Here is a 26,116-nt window from a genome sequence, read left to right as displayed (position 1 = left end):
CCACCAACAATTCTCCGGGCATCGATCATCTGACCATGGAGTATTACTGTGCATTCTGGGAGGTACTCGGGTCACACTTTTCCACCATATGGGCCGAGTCCTTGGAGATTGAGGTGCTCCCCCTGTTGTGCTGGCACGCTGTGCTACCTAAAAAGGGGGACCTCTGCAAACTCAAGAATTGGCACGCAGTTTTGCTCCTCAGCACAGACTACAAGATAACAGTGAAAGCCATCTTGCTGTGGCTGGGGCCTGTGCTGGTGGACATGTTCTACCCTGACCAGGCCTACATTGTCCTGGGCTGGACCATCTTTGATAAATCTCTATTTGGTCTGGAACTTATTTCATGTAGCACTGGGATGGGCAATAATTTTTGCAGGGCGGTCGCACAATGAGTTTTGGTAAGTCATCATGGGCTGCACATTTCTCCTATATTAATGGAGGGAGTGTGGGGTCTGGGAGGGAGTTTGGGTGCCCGAGGGAGCTCTGGGCTGGTGCAGAATGTCGGGATGGAGGAGAGGGTGAGGCGTGTGGACTCAGGGAGGGAATTTGGTGCAGGAGGGGGCTCTGGGCTGTGGCAGGGGATTGGGGTGTAGGAGGGGATGCAGGGTCTGGGAGGGAGTTTGGATGTGAGAGGGGGTTCTGACCTGGAGAAGGAGGTTGGCATGCGGGAGTGGGTGTGAGGTGCAGGCTCTGGCTGGGAGGTGCTTACCACAGGCGGCTCCCGGCTGGTGGCACAGCAGGGTTCAGGCAAGCTGCCTGCATGCCGTGGCCCCATGCCGCTTCCAGAAGCTGCTGGCATGTCTCTGAGCACCCCTTAGGGGGAGGGGTGCAGCAGGTCTCTGTGCGCTGCCTGCAAGCATGGCCCCTGCAGCTCCCATTGGCCAGAAACCAGCCAATGGGAGCTGTGAGGACAGTGCTAGGGGTAGCATGCAGAGCTGCTTCCCCCCCCACCCCCCAGGGGCACACAGAGATGTTCCAGTAGCAGCTGGCTGCTTCCAGAAGCGGTGCAGGGCCATGGCAGGCAGGCAACCTGCCTGAGCACCCCACTGTGCTGTGGGACTTTTAGCGGAGATCGCGAGGGTGCAGAGGAGGCTGGACAGAAATGTTAGACCAGATCTGGCCCACGGGCCATATTTTGCCCGTGCCTGCTCTAGCATGTAGGGATGGGCTGTCACTTGCCCTCCTGTCCCTGGACCAGGAGAAGGCATTTGACAGGGTGGATCATAGGTATCTTATTGGCACTCTGCAGGCATTTGGCTTTAGGCTCCACTTTGCTGGGGTTGGGGTTTTTTATGCCTCTGCAGAGTGTCTGGTCAAGCTCAACTGGGCTCTGACCATGGCCTGGTTCATATTCACAGTCAGGTCCACTTCAGGCCCTTCAGAGACTTATTTACCGTTTAGGTAATCTGACATAGAATGTGCTGGTGTATGCCTTCCTCCACCACCTCCAAGGACTCTGATACAGCTGGCACCTCTTTTATCTTCTCCTGATAAGTCTCCCACAAGACCTGTCTGAGCTGCTGATCTTTTACCATGCCAGGCTCAGGATCTGGAAGCTGGTTTCAGTGCCCAGATCCATAGCAGCCACCAAGCAGGAGAACCTCCTCAAACGACCCATACTACATACTCCTCATCTCCATTTGCAGATGGTGGAGTCCCCCTTGATGCGCCAGATGTTGGTCCTGGCTGGTACCAGCAAACTTGGAAGGACTGGGGGGACCCTGTGGTGCTCAGCCAGCACAGGGGGCTGTCCACCCCATGTGTCCCCTGTCATGTGCTCTAGAAGGTGAGAGCTGCCCTCTTCCTCACACAGCTTGGCCTATGAACACCCCATCCATCCCCCCCCCCAAAGTTGTGGAACCTCCTCCTCCTGGGGCTGGCCAAGGTGGCCATCCATTGTTCCAGGAGGAGGAGCCTGAACAAGGTGGTGGGAATGCTCTGTGACTGTGGGGCTTATTTTCAGCCCCTTGCCCAATCAATCCTCCAGGCAGAGTTCCTCTGATATGAAATTACTCAATATAGTTAAGTTCAAAGCAGACTGCAAAGAGTTACAAAGGGATCTCACAAAACTGGGGGACTGGGCAACAAAATGGCAGATTAAATTCAATGATGATAAATGCAAATAATGCATATTGGAAAATATAAACCCAACTATACCTACAAAATGATGGCGTCTAAATTAGCTGTTACCACAAAACAGAAATCTTAGAGTCATCATGGATAATTCTCTGAAAATATATGCTTAGTGTGCTGCAGCATTCAAAAAAGCTAACAGAAAGTTAGGAACCATTAGGAAAGGAATAGATCATAAGACAGTAAATACCATAATGCCGCTATATAAATTCATAGTATGCCCACACCTTGAATACTGTGTGCAGTTCTGGTCACCCCATCTGAAAAAGATATATTAGAAATGGAAAAGGTGCAGAGAATGGAACAGCTTCCATATGAGGAGAGAGTAAACAGATGAACTGTTCAGCCTGGCAAAGAGAAAACTAAGGGTGAGATATGATATAATGGTGTGGAGAAAGTGAATAAGGAAGTGTTATTTTGAAATTAATAGGCAGCAGGTTTAAAACAAACAAAAGGAAATACTCCTTCATACAATACACAGTCAATCTGTGGAACTTGTTGCCAGGGGATGCTGTAAAGGCCAAAACTGGATTAAAAAAAGAACTAGATAAGTTCATGAGGCCAAGCCAATCAATGACTATTAGCCAAGATGGTCAGGGATGCAACCCCATGCTCTTGGTGTCCCTAAGCCTCTGACTGCCAGAGGCTGGGACTGGATGACAAGGAATGGATCATTTGATGATTGTTCTGTTCTGTTCATTTCCCCTTGTCATTGGCCACTGTTGGAAGACAGGATACTGGGCTAGATGGACTATTGGCCTGAACCAGTATGGCAATTTTTATGTTCAGTGTCCATTGATTCCCTAGATGTCTTTGAGGAGCAGTGGGTGCTGCTGTGGGTTTTCTGCTTGGTTTCCCCCTCTGGATCACTGATTTTCAACCTTTGACCTTACTCCTGCTTCTGTTTTTTCATTTGTTGTCTCAAGTATTCACTTGTAGCTTGGGCTAAGTGGTTCCTCCCCATTAATTGAGGGGCTGGGCCTTTAGTTGGCGGTGGGCCTACATCCGCCTATTTCCAATACTACAAATAGTACCAGTACGCAGGCCCCCAACTTGGTACTTTTAACTGCAGGTTCTTCAGCAACACCATTTCCTGTGTGAAATCCAGGGCTGGAGTCCACAAACGGAAGACTCACCAGCAATCTTCTGAAATCAAAAACACTTAGGACCAGCTTTTCAGTGGTCCTGAGCTCCTGTCGACTTCAAGTGAAATTGTGGTTGCTTGACACATCTGAAAATCAAGCCCCTTGTGCTTTTAACTTTCAGTGCTCTGAACAAGCATGAATTTATCTACAACGTCCTCTGAAATAGACATGTGAATATTATTATCCCAGTATTGCCAGCTCCATGCATTCAAAAATCATGAGTTAGGCCATCTGACCGTCATGAAATTAGCTTTAAAATCATGACATTTAAAAATATAATCAATTTGGAGCTCTTTTTATTTGCCTTCTGGTTTTTCAACCTTTAGGGGTCACATTTGTCAAGCTTTTCTTCATACCCAAGAGGGCTAGAAGCTTGTGAAAGTGGAGATTCTTGTGTTGGAGTTAGGGCTTTAGCAACACTAAGGTTCTGAAGATTAAATTGCAAGTACTGGCATCACTGGTGTTTTCATTTTACAGATGAGGGAACAGATAGAGCAGTTACGCAACTTCTGCATGTGCACAGCAGGAGTCAGTGTAAGAGCCAGGAATAGAACTCACATAAGTTCTTTGCTCCTGTTTCTATTTCCAATCTAGTCTATTTAGGTTTGTGTGTTCAAATCGTTGGACCAAAGCAAACTCCCAGAGAACAAAATCCTTAGGGCCAAATCCCTCTGAGAATTATCAGGCTATCTGGAGATGCAGAGACATCTTTTAAGGTTTGGGAAGTTTTCTTTGCCACTCTAAGGGTTAGAAGCTTTTCTTTTTCGATGGAAGCTGACAAGCTGCAGAATCTTACTGGGGCCACCGGATGAGGTGCTGGCTCAGTCTGAAACCATGTGTGACTGACTGGGCCCATATTTATCAAAGCATTGTATTAAAACTCTTTAAAAAGAAAATACATTGTATCTCCTTCTGCATTAACAACATGCTATACAGGAACCAGACAGAAAGATGAGCTGGGAGGGAAGGTTGACAGGTGAGCGGAAAGAAAAGTGAACATTGAGAAGATGATATAGTTGTTACTTTCCTGATGTCCATGCTTTTTAGTCAATATGATAATTACTCATGAATAACTGCATAAGTATGAAAATGCAAATAGCTGGCGATTACGTTATTCATGAGACATCAGGCATTAATTATTGTAATTTGGTATCATTAGATACATTCATATTACTAACACTTGCAGTTAATGAATATGTTAACTAATCACTGAGGGGCAGATTCCATCACAGTGCCAAGCTTCTACCCTATGGAAGCCAGAGTTTTTGTTGAATTGGACTCAATATTGAACATATCGTACATGCTTATTAGTGTATTTTAATAAAATTTAATGTGAAGTGTAACCATGCAGCATGTGCCAGTTGTCCATTTGCTCAGGAGGGTGAAGTGTGGAAGAGGAAGAGGTTATGAAAGCTGGAAGAGGTTATGAAAGTAGCAATAGAGTGTGTGTGTGTGGGGGGGAGGGGAACTCTAGCCATCTTAACGCAGAACTTAAACTCTGTGTCATGAATCCAGCCACCACTTCTGCATTACTGGTACGTGTACAATCAGGATACCTTTTGTGAGTGAATACTGTGCCAAAGGTGCAATCCATGTTGTTGTTCAAGAAAACTTTCCAAAGTACAAACAAAACTGCAAGCTAATTAGAGCAGGGGCCATATTTTCCTTTGTGTGTATGTATTCGGTAGAAGAAGTAATAGGCTTAATCTGCAACAAGGGAGATTTAAGTTAGATATTAGGAAAAATGTTTTATCAGGATAAGTAAGTTCTGGAATAGTCTTCTAAAAGAAGTTGTGGAATCCCAGTCTTTTGAGCTTTTTAAGATCAGGTTGAACAAACACCTGTCAGGGTTGGTCCTGGGGGCTCGAATAGATGACCTCTTGAGGTTCCTTCTAGTCCTACATTTCTATGATTACATAGCACAATGTGCTCTCAGTCTTAATGGGGCCTTTGGGCACTACGGCAATATAAATTAAAATGACCAACCTAACCTCACCTTATGCTAAGTTCCTGGAGGTGTATTTCAGATAATATTTTATTGAATACCATGCTGCCAATGCAACTAGCACTACTTACTTTGGGGCTATACTGATTCCATCATGTTGATGGTTTTGTAACATGTTCTTGATGTAGGAATCTTAAATAATTTTTCACTGCAAATACGGAGTCCTCCTCCCATCCCCATTACCACCAGTAATGATTCCTTCTCCCTACTTGACAGAAATCTTACTTTCCCTTTGAATCCTAGCCCCTATTTGCATACCATTACCCACTGTCTTCTGTGAGCATTAGTTACTTGTATCGGGTGAAATCATACCTTAAATGCACCAAGTGGAGAAAAGAGATCAGATGTTGCCAACCTTTAATGTTAAAAAACCTTAACATTAAAGAACTGAGGGTTCTTTAAAAATTATCTTTTTAATTTAAATTATTTTTATTTCTCTTCTGGTTTCTGAACCTTTAGCGGAACTTGGATCACATTTTCACACCCTTTTTTGAACTTGCTCTTTTTAAAAAAATGAAAGCTGAGATTGTCACATAAACAATTGTCTCCAGGAGCTGGGCTTCAAACAAAACATGAAATATCATGAGACTTGTAATCAAATAGTAATAGCTGAGATCTGTGGAGGACTTAGACTTTGATAGCCATGTAAAGGGCCAGGAAGCAATTTTCCCCCACCTCAGATTGGCAGAGACCCTGAGCAGTTTTCGCCTTCCTCTGCAGCGCGAGGCACAGTTCAATTGCTGGTTTGAACTAGAGTAAATTGTGGGTTCTCTGTAACTTGAAGTTTCTAAATCAAGATTGAGGACTTCAGTACTCAGCTAGTTATGGGCCTATTGCAGAAGAAGGTTGGGTGAGGTTCTATGACCTGCGCTGTGCAGGAGATCAGACTAGATGATCATGATGGTCCCTTCCGGCCTTAAAGTCTACATGTCTATAAGTCTTTTTCTGCAAGGCGGAGGGAGCCTCTTAAATCCTCAAAAAGCCTCTGAAATCATGTGTAATTTAGTACATTGTGGTGCTTTTACTCCTGACACATGCAGCCATATGTTCTGTTTGCTCTCTTAGCTGTGCCCCTTTACAGGTGACCTGCAGTGGAGTTTCCTTTTTTTTTAAAAAATTACTTTGTTAAACTTATTTTATATGATATTTATACATTTTTTTAAATCCCACTTTTTAAACCTTGAACTATGGAATCTGCTCTCCCCTGGATTCACTGGAAACCTGTGTATGGAGTAGCTCCAGAGAGGTATTCTATAGGCTATCATATCTTAATAGAAGGGGATGGTATGTTTACACTTTAACAAAGACATCCTAACCCCATCCTTATTAGGATGTTGAAAGTAAATGGGGATTAACAAAGTAATTAAACATTTTTTTAATAGTTTGACTAAAAATCCCTGCCTTTCTGAAGTACTCAGATTTTGATCTCTCGGGATTTCATAATTTCAATAGTTTTCCAGTCACCACACAGTCTTCCAGAGTAGATGAAGCCTGAATTTCTAAAGTAAAAAGAAAAGAAGACCAAAAAAAACATCTTTTGTTTTTTTTACTTTTCTTTCTTCAAAAAGCTTTTAAGAAAGAAACATAAAAGAACAAAGCTCAGTTCTTTAAAAATCCTTTGTGGGTCACTTTAAGCTGTCTAAATCAAATGCACAGTATTTATGGACATTTCTGCCATTCATCTCTTCTCTCTGTTACCTTAAAATAATTTTACTGGAATCCCATGTATTTTAGTAGTACAATAACTGAAAAATAGAGTAAGTAAGTAAGGAATTTGGACATATTCAATTATTTACACATCTTGATGTTGCTGTAAAGTCCCTAGTGATTATTTGGACAAGTTTGTGTTATCTGGCATACACTATGTCAGCTATTGCTCCCTCATTGTGTGCTACTCCTTTAAAACCCATGGCATACTTTGTTTATAGCTGTTACACTAAAACATAGCAAACTTCCAGCATCAGAAACTCGGGGAAGAGCAGGGTTCAGGTTTAAATAGGGAAGTCCCAAGTGAATGCTTTTTCTGATGACATTTGGTGAAATCAAAATAGCAGGCACCCAATATAATCTGGAATAAGAAATAAAGGACACTTGTCCTGGGGTGCAGAATAATGCTCCTCTGACTAAATGGCATCAGTCTGAAGAGATGTTTAAGTGGCCGCAGGATATCATTACGGTGCAGAAGAGCTATGGTTTATATGTTTGTGTAACACACGAGTGAAATGTAAACATTCAGAAATCATGGTACACTTAAAGCAAATGAAAGCAGTTCTTGCAGAAAAATGAAAAGTATACATAAAGAGACAAGGGCAGAAGGTTTATTTTGTGTATAATGATGGGAAAGCTATGTACACACACAATGTAGTTGAGAATACAGAAGTACAAAGAGGAAAGGGCAGCAGTTCTGAATAAGGAAATGTTTCATGATGACAAGGCATTAGAGGAAGAAAAGAAGTCATTTACAATCCCAGTGGATATAGTGGCATTAGTGATATGTAAACAGGGGGAGAGAACGGGGGACTGCTGCACTGCTATTTAATATATTTGAAATTTGTAACTTTTTATGTAACATGTAATACATATATAATATATATGGTATAATGTATATATCTATGCATTTCAACATTTCTAGAATTGAGGAAATAGTGTGTTTGAAATCTCTATACATGTATATATTCTTTGGTTTTCATTTCTTGTTTGTCTGGTACATTATAAATACAGTATGCTAGGAACACTAATATAAGATGTATCTCTTTCCCCAGCTTTCCTTGTCACTAAAAGCAAACTGAAATCAATTGTCTGAGACAGCTTTGTGGCATGATGTTCAGCAGACTTTGCTATGCAACAAAGCACTTAATCAGGTGCTTAACTCCCATTAATTTCAATTGGATTTAAGCGAGAGCTGCTTGGAAAACCAAAATTTTTCCTGTGCAAAATTTTGAACAAAAAATCTTGGTTTCCCGCTGGAAGTTTCAAATTAAATGTTTTTGTTTCAGATTAACATCTTGAAACAGTATGATAATGTACATTTTGACTTGAAATGTCATTTTGTTTTCATGTTTTAGTTTCAATAAAACCAAAACAACAGTTTATATCAAAACAAAATGAAAATTGCCATTTTGAACTGACATTTCAACATAAAATGTTTTCTTTTTCTTTTTCAGTTTCAAGATGCCAAAAGAAAATTACATTTTAAGTCAAAATGAAATGAACTATTTTTGTTTACTTTTGGAATTTTGAAACCAAAACATCAACAAGTGTTGATTCAAATGAAAATTTTCATTTTAACATTTCCTGCAGGCAAATCAAAATGGTGGTCCTATTTGTCATTTTGTTGTGAAAAGTATTAGTTTTAGTTAAACCAGATTTTTCAGTAGGAAAACTTTCCATATAATTTTTTAATCAGCTCTAATTTAAGCATGTGCTTAAAGTTAAGTATGTGCCAAAGTATTTTGTCAAATTGGGGCCTATGTTGTATACGTATAATACCATTACTTGAATATTTGCTTGCCTCCATAGTCTAAACTGGCTAAAAGGCATATCATCCAAATAATTCTAGTCTGATCTAAAATAATCCAATAGTATACATAATAAAACACATAGTGTTTATAATTTTATATTTCTACAATAATTTCACCCGCAATATGAAACATATTTTGTTATATTCTATTCACAGAAGTGTGGTTATGTATAAATCACAAGAGAGGAATAAAACATTTTTACAGGAGATCAACAGCAAAATTACCTCAGGCATTTCTCTAGTAAAAGAAAGATGATAAAGAGATTATCTTGGTGTAATACAGTTATTATACAGCAATGTATTACACTTAAGTTTTCCGACCAGGGCAGCTCCTTGAGACATTAACATGCTACATGTAACAGAGACAAATAACAGCATTACACACACACACACACACACACACACACACAATAATGAATAGAATCTGAGAAAGAGAGTCAGGTGTCAGTTTTGGGATGTGATGCATGTGATACTTAGGCCATGTCTACACAGGGATAAAAAACCCTGGCTGACCAAGATCAGCTGACTTTGGCTCTCAGGCCTCAGGCTCTGGGCTGACAAATCACTGTGTAGACTCTTGGGCTCAAGCTAAAGCCTGAGCTCTGGGACTCTGTGAGGGTGAAGAGTATTAGCCCAAGCCCGAACATCTACACGGCAATCTTTAGCCCCTGAGCCCAAGCCTTGTGAGCCCAATTCAGCTGACAAGGGCCAGCTGCGTCAGTGCCACGGGTCTTTTATCCCTATGTAGATGTACCCCAAGGGGCTTAGGGATTGAAGCAGAAGCCAAACTGCTGTCTATCTCAAACTGTAGAGCCTCAGCATACTTAATAAAGATCTCTTTCCCATAACTGCCTTCATCCCATAACTCTGCCACATCACTTAATAATAATGAGACACAGACCTATAAACACTTATTCTTGTGAATAGTGAACTCAAGGGGACTACACAAATGAGTATTTGTAGGTCTGGACACTGTACTAATACAATATGAGTAATCATACTCAAATGAACAACTGCACAATTCATTAATGTACTTGTCCTGTAAAACTCTGTCCAGAAAGAGCAAAGTATGATATGAACATATTGTCCCAGATTCAGCCAGGTACTAAAGGAGGTGACTAAATTTAAGCAAGTGATTAAATCCCATTGACTTCAACTTACTTGTGTGCTCAAAGCCAAATACATGTCTAAGTACTCTGCTGAATCAGGCCTGATCTACAATGGTGAGCAATATCATGCATTTAATCCTCATTCATTAAGGATAACAATGCACAACCCATCAGTGAGCAAGGTGATTGATTCCTGAAGTGAAAAATAAGCATATTCCTCTGCCTGGAATTATGTATTACAGTACTGACATTCTCAGATAAAACAGATCTACTTAAAGTGGTAGCAATATTGCAACTAACAAATTCTACCTGTGGATTTGAAATATGATATCCTCATTGGACCTTTGGTTAAAATGAATAAATTCATATCATGGTGCATGTTTGAAAACCATTCCATGTGAATTCATAGAATAGTTGCATTTTGTTTTAATCAAGTGAACTTTTTATTCAAATGAAATGTACAGATAGTAGTCCCAATCCTACTCCCAGTGAAATCAAGACAATTCTGCCATTGATTCCAACAGGACAGGGCTTGGTATATTGCCAGTGGCTTATCCAAAATACTTTCACATTGTTCACTGTTATGACATATCTGATTCCACAGACATTGAACCAAACTTCTAAATCAACAGCTGTGAACAATGTGGGATGTGATGTATTTACATTTTAAGGGTGAAATCCTGGTCTCTTTGAAGTCGATGGGATCTTTGCTACTGACTTCAGTGGAGCCTGGATTTCACCCTGAGCTCTTAGAATATCTCGTCATGGACTAGTCTTACGTATTACACTGTAAGAAACCTAGAGACCATGCACCATGCAATACCCCAGTAGAAATGGGTTAAAGCAGTATTTTCAGACTGATATTCGCTATCTACTAGCATCTGTTCCAAAATTAAGCAAAGGAACCAAAGTAGAGTGAAAATGATTCATAAATAAGTGAGAACCAAGATCTGAATGTTTGCTTTGGAAAGTTCTATACATCTCTCATTTTTTACACAAAATAATACAAAGAAATATGATGGTACCTAGAAACTTAGCTTCTGCATTTAAAGCCATAGTTGGAGAATTAATTATTTACAATAAAATATTTTAATATGTTCAAAACATTGGTAAATGATTTTAAAAATGTGGTACTTATTGCTTTTCTGAGTGCTAAACTAGTCTCCTGTTCAGTCAAGGAATCTTCCATTGTGTTTCAATGGCTTTAAAATATGAAGAGTGTATAGACTGCTAATAATCTTCCTGTTCACCCCACTCAACTGCTGGATCATCATCCATTCGCAGAATAAGGTAGGAGAGAAGCTGAAAGAGATTCTGCCACAATAATAAAGAGACAAAAAAGGAAAGGTCGCTTACATCTACCTCACAGTGGTCGCCAGCATAGTTTACATCACAGATGCACTGGTATTTGTTAAGTAGGTTCTGGCAGAGGCCTCCATTCATGCATGGATCAGAGTTGCACTCATCAATGTCTGTTTCACACCTACAGTAAAAGACCAAAAGCACTAAGCATCTGTGGTAGCAACTAGATAACATTAAACGGACAAAAAAGAAAAGGAGTACTTGTGGCACTTTAGAGACTAACAAATTTATTTGAGCATAAGCTTTCGTGAGCTACAGCTGTGCTTATGCTTATGCTCAAATAAATTTGTTAGTCTCTAAGGTGCCACAAGTATTCCTTTTCTTGTTTGCGAATACAGACTAACACGGCTGCTACTCTGAAACCTATTAAACGGACAAGGGTTTCTCACTGTCTTGAAAATAACAGACATTACCAGCTACACTTACATCTTTGATGCCTTGTGTTGTTTTCACATATAGGTTCAAAAATGGGAAATCCCATATCTGTGGCATTTTGAGGCTTACATTGGCACTAAGACATGTAAAATGGGCATTTGTGACTTAGGCTGTTTACACAGGAATGAAAAACCCTGTGAGGGTGGAGGGTCCCAGAGCTTGGTTTCTAGGCAAGCCTGAGAGTCTATTCAGCAATTTTTAACTCTGCAGCCCGTGCCCTATGTGTTCAAGTCAGTTGACCCATGCCAGCTGCAGATGTGCCATGGGTCTTTTATCCCTGAGTAGACATAAGCTTAGAGGCTGGTCTTGGCTACCTTCTGTAGAGAACTGTGCTCCCTTCACTCTTACTGATGTCCGTGAGAGTTTAAGGCACTTTGCATCTTGAAGAATTGGGCCCTAAGTCACAAAAATGCCCATTTTCATCGATTCATAGATCCCGCAGTTAGCAGGGACCATTGTGATCATCTATTCATATGTCTAAGTCCTATGTGAGCATCCAAATAGCTATTGCCTGCTAGAAATCCCATTAGACTCCTAATAGCATTCTTCTGCTGGTCTAGTTGAGGGCCATAATACCAGGAAATATAATATGTCAAGTGTAGCATTGGTTTCAGAGTAGCAGCCGTGTTAGTCTGTATTCGCAAAAAGAAAAGGAGTACTTGTGGCACCTTAGAGACTAACAAATTTATTAGAGCATAAGCTTTCGTGAGCTACAGCTCACTTCATCGGATGCAAGTGTAGCATTGTATCAGATTTTAAAGGTTTAGTTAAATATTATTTAATGGTTTCAAATAATATTTATTATAAAATAGGGGCTATCCCACTTCTCATGACAAATAATTTATTAATGAGACGAGGTAATATCTTGTATTGGACCAACTTTGGTTGGTGAGAGAGACAAGCTTTCAAGCTACATGGAGCTCTTCTTCAAGTCTGGGAAACGTACTCAGAGCGAATGTCTACACTGCAATTAAAAACCTGACACAGGCCCAGGCCAGCGGACTTGGAGTTGTGGGGCTTGGGCTAAAGGACTGTTTAATTGTAGTATAGATGTTGGGAGTCAAACTGGAGCCTGGGCACTAGGATCCTGTGAGGTGGGAGGGTCCCAGACTCAGGGTGCAGCCCAAGTCCAAATGTTTACACAACAATTAAGCAACCCATTAGCCCAAGCCCAGTGAGACCAAGTTAGCTGGCATGGGCCAGCTGCAGGTGTCTAATTGCAGTGTAGACATATCCAGAGTGTCACAGCTAAATACAAGGTGGAACAGATTGTTTAGCATAAGTAGTTAACACATATTTCAAGGAACATTCAAGGTTAAGTGGCCCATTAATACCTCACCAGTCATATAGGGAGAAGGCTGAGTGGGAGGTTTAAGAGGGTTACAGATTGTTGTAATAAGCCATAAATCTAGTGTCTCCACAGGTACCATCTTCCAATTTTCCCCAGGGGTGCTCAATCCCTGATCAGCCCCAGGCCTTGCCCCCACTCCACCCCTTCCCCCAAACACCCGCCCCCACTCCCACTCAACCCCTGTCCCCAACGCTCCACCCTGCCTTTTCCCCACTCTTTCTGCCACTCCCCTGAGCGCACCCTGTCCCCGCTCCTCCATCTCCCTCCCAGCGCCTCCTGCATGCTGTGAAACAGATGATCCATGGTGAGCGGGAGGCACTGGAGGGAGGGGAGAGCTTGGCTGCTGGTGGGTGCTGAGCACCCGCTAATTTTTTCTGTGGATGCTCCAGGGCTGGAACACCCACAGAGTTGGCACCTATGAGTGTCTCTGTTCAGACCATGATTTTTAGTATCTAGCAAAGTTATGAATATGAGCTCCCAGACTCATCTTTTGAAGATGTTGTGCAGAGTTCCTTTGAGGGTATGGACTGTGAGGTCAGTTATAGAGTGATCTCTTTGTGAAAAGTGTTCTCCCACAGGTGACAGGGAATTTTTTGTGTTTTATCATTTTTTTGTGTAAGTGCATTCAATAGTGTAGTGATTGTCTTGTTTCACCCACATAGTTGATATTGGGGCATTTAGTGTATTGGATGAGGTACTCCACATCATGTGATAGGGATGTTTAGGAAACATGAATCTTGAAAGATGTGTTGTGGGGGGAATTGATCGTCATAACAGTGGAGATATGTCTGCAGGTTTGCATTTGTTGTTCTGGCAGGATCTGGTGCCCCTTTGATTTGGGGTGTCCTGGTCTGTGGGGAGCTTACTTCTGATGATGAGCTTGGCAGGTTGTTTGTAGGCCAGAAGTGGCAGTTCAGGAAAAATTTCTTTCAGGATGTGGTACCCATGGAGTAAAGGTTCTAACTGTTTGATGATTCCCCATATGGGTTCCAGTGTGAGGTGGTAGGTGACAACTAGAGGTGTGCAGGATTTTATTTGTGTATAGAAGCAGGTTCTCTTGGGGTATTTGGGGAGCCCAGTCCATGATGTGAACTACTTTTCTGGTGGAGTGTCCTTGTTTGGTGAAGGAAATTTTAAGTGTGGTAAGGTTTATAGCCCTGGCTTTCTCCTTGGAGCATATTCTGTGGTATCTGAGAGCCTGGCTATAGACAGAGGTGACACATTGGGGGGACCAGGTAGGGTCAAGTGCTCCCTCAGCAGCTGGCCTAGGTTGGGAACAGAAGGGGCAGGGCCAGAGCCTCTTCTGGTTGCTGGGATGCTTCCTGGTACAGCGCAGTAGCTGCCTGCAGCAGCGGCAGGTTGCCTCCCACCCAGGCTTGGCTTCTGGGGACAGGGGATGAGTGAGCCAGAGCCAGAACCCCATCGCTCCCCCCACCCAGCATGCATGGCACCTGTCCCAACCAGGAGCTCTCTCAGGCAGCTGCTTCACTGCACAGAGCAGCAGGGAGGGCAGCTGAACATGCCGGGGGAAGAGCCAGCATGGTGGAAGGACAGAGCCCCTTACTCCCACAGATAACTTGGGGTGGGAAGGTGGCAGGGAGAGTGTGCAGGCCCCTGATGGGGGTGGGGTGTGGAGGAGACACATGGGGAGGTCATGTGTCCTCCCTTTTAGATTGTGCCCACTCCCCAGTATGTTGAGGCACCAGTCTATGGCTTAAATAACACATTTCTTGGTGTGTTTGGGATGGTTACTGGACCTGTGAAGATAGGTGTGGTGGTCTATGGGTTTCTTGTATATAATTGTCTGTAGGGTTCCATTGCTAAAGCCGATCATGGCATCCAGGAAGTTGATGCTAGTGTGGGAGTGTTCTAGAGAGAGTTTAATGGATGGTTGGTGGTTGAAGCTGTGGTGGAAGTCTATGTGGGAGTTTAGGTCATCTGTCCAAAAAATAAAAAGATCATCAAGGGATATGATAGATTTCATGGTGCCTTGTCCAGAAATTCTTCTTCAAAGTGGCCCATGAAGAGGTTGGTATATTGGGATGTTCCCAGGGTTTGGACAAAGTGGTGGTTGTTAAATGTAAAATTGTTATGAGTGAAGATGAAATGGATGAGTTTGGCGATATGTTTGGGGTGGATATCTGAGGGTTGTTCATTATCTTGTAAATATTTGAGGCAGGCAGTGAAACCATCATTGTGAGGAATGTTTGTGTAGAGAGAAGTGACATCCATGGTGGCAAGAATGGTGTTCTGTGGGAGGTTGTTAATGTTGCAGAGTTTCTGGAGGAAGTTGGCTGTATCCGAGAGGAAGTTGGCCTTTTGGGTGGTGAATGGTTTGAGGATGGCTTCCGTGAGTTGAGATATTTTTTCAGTAAGAGTGTTGTGGCCAGATATGATGAGTGCTGTGGGTTCCTTTGTTTGTATACCTCAGAAAGGATGTATACAGTCCCTGGGGTTGGTTCATGGGGATGAGGTTGTAGAATTTCTCTTGGAGTTGGAGTCTTTGAGTTCTTTATAATAGATGGTGTTGAACAGTTGTCAGTTGGGCTTGTCAATGTAGTCATCATAGTTGAGGACTATGACAATGCCCCTTTTGTCTGTGGATTTGATCACTATTTGGTGGTTGGATCTCAGGGACTGTCCTCTTGGTGGCAGAGAGATTATGGTGGATGTGATGTTTCCCAGACCTGGAGAAGAGCTCTGTGTAGCTCAAAAGCTTGTCTCCATCGCCAACAGAAGTTGGTCCAATAAACGATATTACCTCACCCGTCTGGTCTCTCTCTTGTATCCTGGGACCAACATGGCTACAACACCACCACAAAAAAACAATTTATTGTTAATTAAAAGAGTGTGCCAGGACTAACTTTTAAAACTAAAATTATGACTTCAGTATTTTTTGCTGTAACTACATTTTTTTTGAAAACTACAAATTTTCCCCATTTTTAGTGAAGACAATCAACCAGCCTTAAAAACATCTGATTAGAAGACCTGGTCCGTTCCTGAAAATGTAAGTGTGTGGATTTTTGTCCAAATTACTAAAAGCTGTTCAGTTTAACCAAAGTTTTGTCCAACTGCAAACATTCGTGCCAACAAGTTTGTTTGCATAAGCATTTGGGGAAGGGCTGGTTTTCATATCAAACAGTCATATTTGAATTTTCTACATTCATCCAATCAGGAAAGAAAGAATACTATCTTATTTAGTGGATCAATTACAGTCCTCAAAAATCTGAAACAAAAATTGTTCATCAAACTAGTTGGCAAATACTTATGAACACAAATGAATTCATACATACAAAAATAAATCAATATTGGTTCACATACAGGAAAAAGAGCCATAACTGTGGAAGCTGGAAACATAAGTCCCTTAGTCAAGTTGAAAATCCCAGCCTAAATTCAGTGAATAATTTCTTTGCAATATACAGTTTGACCATCTCTACTGAGGAATAACTTGTCCATCTCTAACAACTATCAAATTCTTTCTTTTGGTCCTCACACAAAGTCCATTGCATTCTGTGGAAAGACATCCACTGATTTCCATAGGTTGTAGATCAAACCCTTTGTTAGGGATTAGTTACACTTTTAAAGGAAAATATCTGTAATATCAGTCCAAACAATCATGGAGTTGGTGTGGTTTTTAATATCCCATTATATGAAATAGTTTGCATTTGTTCTAGTAAAATAAAACTTGTGTGTGTTCTGTCTGATTTAGTTTACTAAAGGTCTTCAAAGAGAAAGACACTGCTAGTTTACCTTACAACATTTTGGTAACCCGGAAAAAAAGAGAATAAATATAGTGGCAATTTAGAATTTAAAAAAGAGAATAAAGTGTAGAATGTCTCATTGCAGTGGTATGTTACCATGCAGTATGCTCAGTATTGGATCACCACTCAGTAGTAGGACCTTGGGAACCATAAAATAGAGGTTATCGCCAGCCAGTGGGTGTGGATGTAAAGAAGGACTCTCATTTCCAAAGCTTTAGTTAGCAAGATGCCTAAGAGTGAAAGGAAGAAGGAAAAAGCACTTTCCTCCTACCTTGAAGCTCCAAGATAAATACACACCAAAAAAGTGCTTGAGACAGTTTTTCTTCTCCAAATCTTCCAGGGTTGGCAGGGGACCTTTCTGGATGCCTGAATTAAATATTACAGCACAGCAGCAATTGCCAAGTGCACTCTGTACTGGGTGGGCCAGAATTTTTTATTTCATCCATCATTTATGACTTACTGCAGTGATTCCACAAAGTCAGTGGGCGTTAAAGAGAGAGAGGGAGAAACCTTTTCTTGAAAGATTTTCTGAATGTGCTAAGGCTACATATTGCAGGCCCACTGGGCCTTTGGACTTTCTATGCCCCTGATTTAATTTTCATTGTGCTGAGATAGAGAGCAACACCATTTGTTTTATGTTTTCTACCTTCTTTGTACTGTATTTCCTCTCTTGCTACCAGCTGAATGCTTCTGAACAAACCTTGGGATAACCTATAGGTGTCAGGGCCATGTCTTCCTCTGTTTGTACAGCACCTAGAACAATGGGCCCTCAGTCTTGACTGAGGATACAGGAAATTATAGAGAATTGGGAATAATATAATTGACAATAAATATGGGTTGCGGAGGTGTACACCATCCACTACAAATTTAGTCACGAGTGAAGTTGGTAGGTCCTCGTGCTAAGAGCTTTTCTATAGTATAATTATATATATAGCTTTTCTATAGTATAATTATATATATATATATATATATATATATATATATATATATATATATATATAAAAGAAGTTAACCAATTTTGTTTTTATCATTGTTTTAGAATTTGATTCTAAACTGGCAAGATACAATATGAGTGGGTGTTCTGTGCATAACACTTCCCCTGTGAGAGTACACTACTTCTATTTCCATTGGATGTCAGTTAAAATAAAACCATTAGTTTTATGTCCGTCTATTTGTGTATTATATGAGGGTTTGTGTGTTTAAGTGTCTATACACAGAGAGATAAAATAATTATACTGTTCTATTTTGTTGTATTTGAAACAGACATAGAGCCAGGAATATTTGTATGCAGGGGGAGATATGATCAGTAGAACGTTGTTTAAGAAAAAAAGCATCTTGGGTCAAATTCATCCGTAATTGAAGTAATTGGAGTTACCCTAGGGATGAATTTGACCCATTGACTATTGACTTTTGTAGAAATCAGATTCTCATGCTGTTAAACCCTGGAAGTCATATTTAGCAAAGAGAGGATTAAGCTTGGCAAATAACTGATTTTTGGTTCGCTGGCTGAACCAAAATATTGGGAAAAATTGTTTTGGTTCAACCACACTGTTTTGTTCAACACAAAACATTTTGTTTCTTTTTTGAGTTTTTTAACACTTTAAAAAAATAAAATATAGGCAAATTTCAAAATAAAATGTTCGTTGTTTCAAAATGAAAAATTTGAATGTTTCATTTTAACAATATCAAAACAAAATGTTTAGACTTTTCCAAACTTTTTATTTTACATTTTCAGTCAAACTATTTGGCAAATTTGACGTGAATTCAAAAATAATTTCAGTTGACCTGAAACTGCTTTTTGTTTTATTTATTTATTTATTTGCAAATAACATGAATCAGAAACATTTTGCCCAGTTCTAACTCTATCTCATTTTGAATAGACAGAGTTGTGTCTCATTGCTGCAGGAAGTCTGCAGCAGGTGAGGTACCATTTCAATCACTAATTTTGGATTCCAAAAAGGAGCCATTCTGGAACTCATGTTCTAAAAAGACAAAGCAATACTCCTACAATAACCTGCTGAGGGAAAGTGCACATAAAGTTCTGAAGTGTCTCACCGTTCTCCACTAAAGCCTGGCAGGCACATACATCTCAACTCGCCTTCAAGCTCAGTACAGTTGCCATAGTTGTAACAAGTGAGATTTCTCTTCTCATTCCCACAGACAGAAAAAGGTAGCCTGATGTGCCTAGATGAATAAGAGGCAACAGCAGCAATTAAAATCTCTTTATGTACTTCAGGTAAAATCTAATTTTCCCTCATTCATTTATTTAACACCATATTAAAATGCTAGTCTGTTTCAGTTGTATGCATTTAGGTTTTCTGTTTTACAGATGAATTGCTTTAATAAGGGTCAGATTCTAATAGCATTGGGCTCACTAAAAGAACAGGAGTACTTGTGGCACCTTAGAGACTAACAAATTTATTTGAGCATCAGCTTTTGTGGACTACAGCCCACTTCATCGCATGCATAGAATGGAACATGTCAAATAAATTTGTTAGTCTCTAAGGTGCCACAAGTACTCCTGTTCTTTTTGCAGATACAGACTAACACGGTTGCTACTCTGAAACCTGTCATTGGGCTCACAGTAAGCTGTACTTTACTTCACAAAGATGCCTATCAGCTTCAATGGCTCCTTGGGTAAAGTACTATTCAATGTGAGTAAGGGTGGCACAATCTGGCTGTAAATCAGCACACAGTTGTGAATCTCTAGAAGGATGCAATGCATGTAGACAGACATCTTCTAAGGTCTGCACAGTTTTCTTGCAGGGAGCAACGCTCCAGACCTGTATTCATCTATTCAATTGCTATCTGGCATACTTATTATCTTTGCTGTTGAGTGAAATTCAGTTACTAACGGGGGTATCTACAAAGGAAGGAAAGCAATAACTGAAGTGTGATACCAAGCAACAGTGAATCTCAAAAACTTAATTTCACATCAATTCAACTGGCTTTCCCAAGCTCCAATAATACCAATTTAATAACTCACTCTGAGGCAAACAATGGGCCAAATCCTTCCTTTAGGTAAGTGTCTTGGAGCTATTTGGTAGCAATATAATTTAGCAGTTTATCTGAAAGAATCTGTGTATAGGACATAGTATGTCAATGCAAAAACAAAATTTGGTAATGGCTCAAAATATACTGTTTTCAAGTTTGTCTGAGTTTTAAATTAAATTAGAGGGCCAGATCCTCAGCTGGTGTAAATCAGTGTAACTCCATTGAAGACAGAGGACGATAGTTCCTTATGGTCCAGTCTCTGTACCAATTAAGAACAAAAGGGACCCAGTATTTTATTTATCTTCAAGTTTATTGGACTAATCCTGCAAGTCCTTACTCAGGCAAAACTCCCGCTGCAGTCAGTTTCTGTCATCTCAAGGAGCCATGTATGGGGCTGAAATAAAGCCGTCTCTGGTCTCCTCATTACATTTCAATTCTGGATGGTGGAAGTTCTGTGAGGAAAGCAATTTCCTATTATTTTGGCCCCGTAAATGGCTTCCAGAGACACTAAAAGAGACTTTTCAACCAACAGACAAACAAAATGATGTGAATTAGGAGCCAAAGTTCCTAAGTCACTTGGATGCTTTTGAAAATTTTACCCAAAGACCAATGCAAAGTACATGTTATTTGGATTTACCTGAATAAAACACTATGTACACATTATATTGGGGATCCAACAGAATACAAGATCTGCACAATTTCCCTAAATTCCTTTGAAATGTGAATGTCTGTGGGGTAATAATTCTGCAGGGAAAACCTAAGTCCTGTTCTACTTAAATTTAGGTTGACATAACTATGGTGCTCAGAGGTGTGAACAATTCCCATCCCTGAGTGTTGTAGCTAGGCCTTCGTAATCGCTGGTGTAGATTCGGCCAACATCAGGTCAACATGCTTCTGAATGCTTCTGTTGACCTAGTTACCACCACTAGGGGAGGTAGAGTACCTACAGTGACAGAAAAACCCTTTCTTTGCATCTACACTGTGGCACTACAGTGGTACAGCTTTGTGCCATGGCTATACTGCTGTAGGACCCATTGTGTAAGCATGGCCTAAGTATTAATGTAGGATTGATGTAGGGGTTGATCTTTTCTCAGTTTAATTTAAACAACTTCGAAAACATCTGAGAGGTGAGCTCCGATGGCAGGAGTTTCTTTAGCTTCTGAAGCTTTCTTATTTATAATACCTGCAAAATTTTCCAGTGAAGTTACCGGCACATAGGCAGGAATAAGTGTTAACTCCATCTATGCAAGTTGCCCCATTTGCACACAGGTGACCATGGCAGTTGTCTATGTCCTCTTCACAGTTTATCCCAGTATAACCAGGGTCACATCTGCACTCGTAGGATGCAATTCTATCCAAGCAGTTTCCATGAATGCAGGGGTTTGAAAAGCATTCATCAGTGTTGGTTTCACAGTGCATGCCAGTCCATCCCTTGGGACATGTACAACGATAGTAACTATATAAGTCTTCACATATCCCATCGTGCATACAGGGATCAGAGCTGCAGGCATCCAATTGCAAACAGCCAGTAACAACAGAATTTGCAGATATTTTGAGGAATTGCTCTTCTTGGGGTTTTTTTGTGTGGCCGTCATAATTTTCAATGTACGAGAGATAAATGCCGCTGATTTCTATAGTGCTCATGCATCCCCTTAGGCCATCCAGATTGTCAAAAGCTTTGTCGGCAACATAAATATCTATTTCTTCTCTTAGGAAGTTGAGGCTTCCTGTGGCGACTGTACTAGTTGCAGTGTCTTTTTTATCATCTATATCAATGTGCCATCTAGATGACTGGGATAGGGGTTCTGTCATAGAGAGAATCACTTGGTGCCATTTCCCATCATTCACAGGCTGTGAACTAGCTAGGGTCAGCACATAAAAGCTGTTGCCACTTTGCAGCTGAAACACTAGCTTGGTGTTCTGAATGCTAATGGTAATGAACTCTGGCTCCTTCTCAGCATACAGCAGTATCACATCTGCATCTCTAGTCCGAAAGCCAAATACGATATTGGTGAGGTCTCTCCTTATCTTCCCATTGGTTCTATAAAATATTGCACTGCTTCTGCCGCTAAACACTGCATTGGCAACACCTGTGCAAAGATAATAATATCTGTTGAGAAAGCAGGCCAATTTTAGATTGATACCTGTGCAACATTTTCCCTACTCCACTGTGCCAGGCTGCCTGCCTCTTGTAATTTAAATCTTTCCACTTTGTTCCATGAAGCATGCAAATTCTAATCAGTGTTAATATTACACCTCTTGGCTTCTCATTTTAAAAAATAAGAGTCAGGTGCCAATCCCTGTCTCCACTGAAGTCAGTGAGCTATGCTGATTTTCATCAGTTGAGGATCTAGCCCTAAATGTTGTAACCTCTGGGGCATCCTAAGTTTTTTTTGTCTCAACTCTCACTCTCTCTTAGGCTGCAACTGTGACCCTGATTCTGATCTCCTGTATGACTGTGCAAATCAGGAGTAACTCCATGGAAGGCAGTAGAGAAACACTAGTATAAAATGAATGTATGTGAGATCAGAATCAAGCCCTATTTCTTTGTCTTGTGCCACACTTAACAAATAAACAATAACAAAGGCCCAACCCTCAGCTGATGAAAATCAGCATAATTCTACTGAAATCAATGGAGCCAGGATGATTTACACCAGCTGTTGAGCTGGGGAAATAACTTTGTAAAGGTTTGTAAAATTCAGGCTGAATAGAACTGTAGTGGCTGGTGTTAATTTATGTGTTGTTTTTTCCAAGATGGTAAATAGGTGTATTAGCCAATGGTTATGTGTTGTTGATACAGTACTTGCCTGAATTTACAATCTTTGTAAACACCCAGTAGTTCCAGAACTGCAGAAAAAATAGAAACCCTCCCACTTCCATTTCTCTCCTTTGTGAAATAGTATCTTTAGGGGGTTTTACCAATTTAGGGTGATTATGATTATATAAAGCAACAACTTTTGATCCTGAGTCACTGTCACAAATCAGGAATATTCCACTAAAGTCAGTGGAGTTACAACCAGTGTAAAACTAGTGTAAGGAGATTCAGGCCCATGACGTGGATGTTCCCTCAATTTCACACTGGCATATTTCCACTGACTTCAGTGATGCTGCACTGATGGAACTTGGAGGGGAATATAGCCCTAATTGTGTAGGGCTGTGACTGTAGTTTAGTGAACAGAATTGTGTCCATTTTTAGGGCCTGATAATCTGATCTTTACACATATATTTGATATTTTTCATTGGCATTTTGTCCATTTTAATAGACAAAAACAGTTAGATTAGGGCAGGGGTGGGCAAACTTTTTGGCCCAAGGGCCATATCGGGGTTGAGAAACACTATGGAGGACTGGGTAGGGAAGGCTGTGCCTCTGCAAACTGCCTGGCCCCCTCTCACTTCCCGCCCCCTGATTGCCCCGTTCAGAACCTCTGACCCATCCAACCCCTCCCTGCTCTTTGTCCCCTGACCACCCCCTCCTGGGGCCCCTCTCCCCAAGCATCCCCCCAGGACCCCACCCCCTATCCAACCCCCCCGCTCCCTGTCTCCTGACTCCCCCCCCTTGAACCTCCGCCCCATCAGACCGTCCCCTGTCCTCTAACTGCCCCCAGGACCTCCTGCCCCCTTACCATGCAGCTCAGAGCGGCAGGACAGGCTTATTGGAAAACCTGGGAGGTGGGTGGGTGCAAGCCGCGCTGCCCACATGGCAGCATCACTCCAGGAGAGAGGGGACAGTGGGGGAGGGGCTGGGGCTAGCCTCCCCGGCCAGGAGCTCAGGGGCTGGTGGGATGGTCCCGCAGGCCGGATGTGGCCCGTGGGCCATAGTTTGCCCACCTCTGATATGGGAGAGGGGAGAGAGAAGGAAATGTCTCCTATTCATGCTTCAGTTCAAATCTGTATGGGTGTTAGGGTTTGTGAGAGCTGTGGTGGTCGGGCAAAGCAGATTTCTAGGATATCTGTGGGCATTCTTTCCCAATTGCGGCAAATTTTGGCCGAAATAACCCTTGGGATTACCAATAAGGGATTATTAATGGGAAACCTCACAAGAAAAGAATCTGCCCTTCACTTTACAGTAAATACTAGAAAATAAGTTTATTTGAAATAGTTTGGGAATGGAGATATAGACACTAAGCACTGTGAATGATCACATTGTCTTATGCCTGTGTACTCTAAATGCTAAGGCAATGGATGTGCCATTACTTTTCTTGGCATACCAACTCTTGTACCTCATAAAATGGGAAAGTGATTAGAAACAGTTTTCCCAGCATAATTTATGGTATTTGGAAACATCAGTGTTTGTAATGTATGTATTTTCAAAGTTTACTTCAGTTCTCAGAGAAAGAACCAACTAAGATTTTTTTAAATCAAAAACTTAAAACACTCTTGTGTGGACATTATTAAGCACTTGGCAATGACTAGGTGGCTAGTGTGCTGTTACTCCTGTTTGTGACACTGATCATAATTGTCTGTCTGTTGCCTTGTGCCTCCCACATCTACTTATTGTACCTATCTGTTGTGATTCATCATAGACCTACAATATAAGCTTTTTAGTGCAGGATCTGAAATTATTATATGTGTGTATAGCACCTATCACAGCTGGACCCCAGTTGCTGATTGGGGCATTTAGGTGTCTACCCCACACTTCCCCTGCAGGACAGATGGGCCAATTAACTTATTAGGCTGAAGGCCTAGAGGAAAGTCCTAATTAGGGGAAGCTCACCTGTGCAGGAACAGGCACGTCTTCTATAAAGCCAGGGAGCTGATAGCAGGAAGGCAGCTATGGGGAGGTAGTCTGCAGGCACTCCCTGGCAAAAGGGAGGTGTGTTTGGGGGCTATAGATACACGTAGCTCACAGTTGCTCACTAGGATGAGGGAGAAGAGAGGCCGGCAAACACCGAAGAGGTGGGTAGTGCCAGAGTAGGAAGCAGCCCAGGGAGTAAGCAGCAAAGTTGGGGACTGAACAGACCTTGGCTTCATGTTGTAGAGACTTGACAGACTATACCTCAGAAGGATGGAATGCTGAGTGACCTAGCCAAAGGGCCAAGTCACAAAGAAAATGCTGCAGTTCCTGGAGGAAGAGAGGGGCTGCAGAACAGAGAGAGAGATGGAACGATGGCGTGCAACCACTGGGAGGGGCATTGACCTTGCAAACTAATCCCCAGAGTGGCCAGAAGGAGGCATCATTCTTGATGAGTGAGTGAAGGCCATTGTTACACAGCTCAGTACTAATAATAAACAATAACAACAACAAACCAATTCAGTTCTATTGTCTGTGAGTTTAGGGGAATATTATTATGTCTGTCCACATAGAAGTTTGGAAACTAATGCATGGAAACAAAGAGATAATTAAAGATACATAACATGTCTCCCAGGAGTTTATGAATGTCCATTATGGCAACCCCCTACCATTGCCACATAAAAGACCACTGAGATCCAAAGTTAAAGACTGCTAAAGACGTAGATTGCCTTGATTTTTAGCAAAAGGAAATAGTGCAATTACTTCCCATCCATATATTTATACTCCACTATAATCAGCTAAAATTGTTGATAAGATATCACCTATTAGATTTTTATAATCAAAGAGAATGTGTAATATGTTATTTAGGTTATAAATATATGTATTTTAAAATATAAATGTGTTTTAATACTCACTCTAACTGACCTCTTTTTCCTGGCTCAACAATAACCAGCATCATATGGATCTATTTGCAGGGTGCTTCGTTTCCTCTATGCTAGAAATCTTTTGCTGACCGACTCTTCTGTTCCTAAGAGTCAGCTATTCTAACTGCTTCCATTGCACTTTGTGTACAGTAATCCTGCTCCACAGCATCATGGGGGTATTTTTGGAGAAAAAAGAATGCTTTTTGGAAAACACCATAACAAAATCTCAGCGTGCTTTTTAAATTACACTCTATTTCAAGGGAGGGGAAATAGAAAAGTGATATACAACGGATTGGCTAATGTTCTTATGATAAATAGTGGTCATTAATTTTCAAATGAACAAGCTTCTTGGAATTCTCGTGCTCTTTATTAAGATACCAGTTGAAATGACTATCTTTCAAATGCATTGCTAGTATTAGGATGCTTAAGATAGCTTTTAAAGATGGTTCACTTTAAGAAAATGGAATAAAGCAGTGTGCAGGAGTATGTCATCTGGTATGTCTTTCCGGAGGAGGGAGAACATCTTAAGATAAATCCTCTTATCTCCTTGCAGTGGTGCTCTGATGGAACAAAGTGGTCTATTTTATAAACATGCCAAGTAGATGCATTGATTAACTGAAAAGTAAAGCCCCTGCAGGCAATATTA

General features: G+C 41.2%; 1 protein-coding gene across 2 annotated transcripts in view; it reads right to left on the bottom strand.

The window, feature by feature from the left end:
- CRB1 (crumbs cell polarity complex component 1) overlaps nucleotides 1-26,116 on the bottom strand; it is a 160,708-nt gene that overhangs the window by 22,680 nt on the left and 111,912 nt on the right. The window contains exons 9-11 of one of the 2 annotated variants that reach the window (XM_038413590.2): nucleotides 20,999-21,905; nucleotides 18,877-19,005; nucleotides 11,269-11,395 (exon numbers count right to left, since the gene is read on the bottom strand). In XM_038413590.2, the coding sequence (XP_038269518.1) occupies nucleotides 11,269-11,395; nucleotides 18,877-19,005; nucleotides 20,999-21,905 (1,163 nt within the window). The remainder of the gene's footprint in view (nucleotides 1-11,268; nucleotides 11,396-18,876; nucleotides 19,006-20,998; nucleotides 21,906-26,116) is intronic. The other variant, XM_043490929.1, reaches the window with a different exon arrangement.

Source organism: Dermochelys coriacea, chromosome 8, assembly GCF_009764565.3.
Source record: "Dermochelys coriacea isolate rDerCor1 chromosome 8, rDerCor1.pri.v4, whole genome shotgun sequence".
In the NCBI taxonomy this organism is placed as follows: Eukaryota; Metazoa; Chordata; order Testudines; family Dermochelyidae; genus Dermochelys; species Dermochelys coriacea.
Note: the sequence above shows the minus strand (reverse complement) of the source record. Positions and strands in the feature narration are given on the sequence as shown.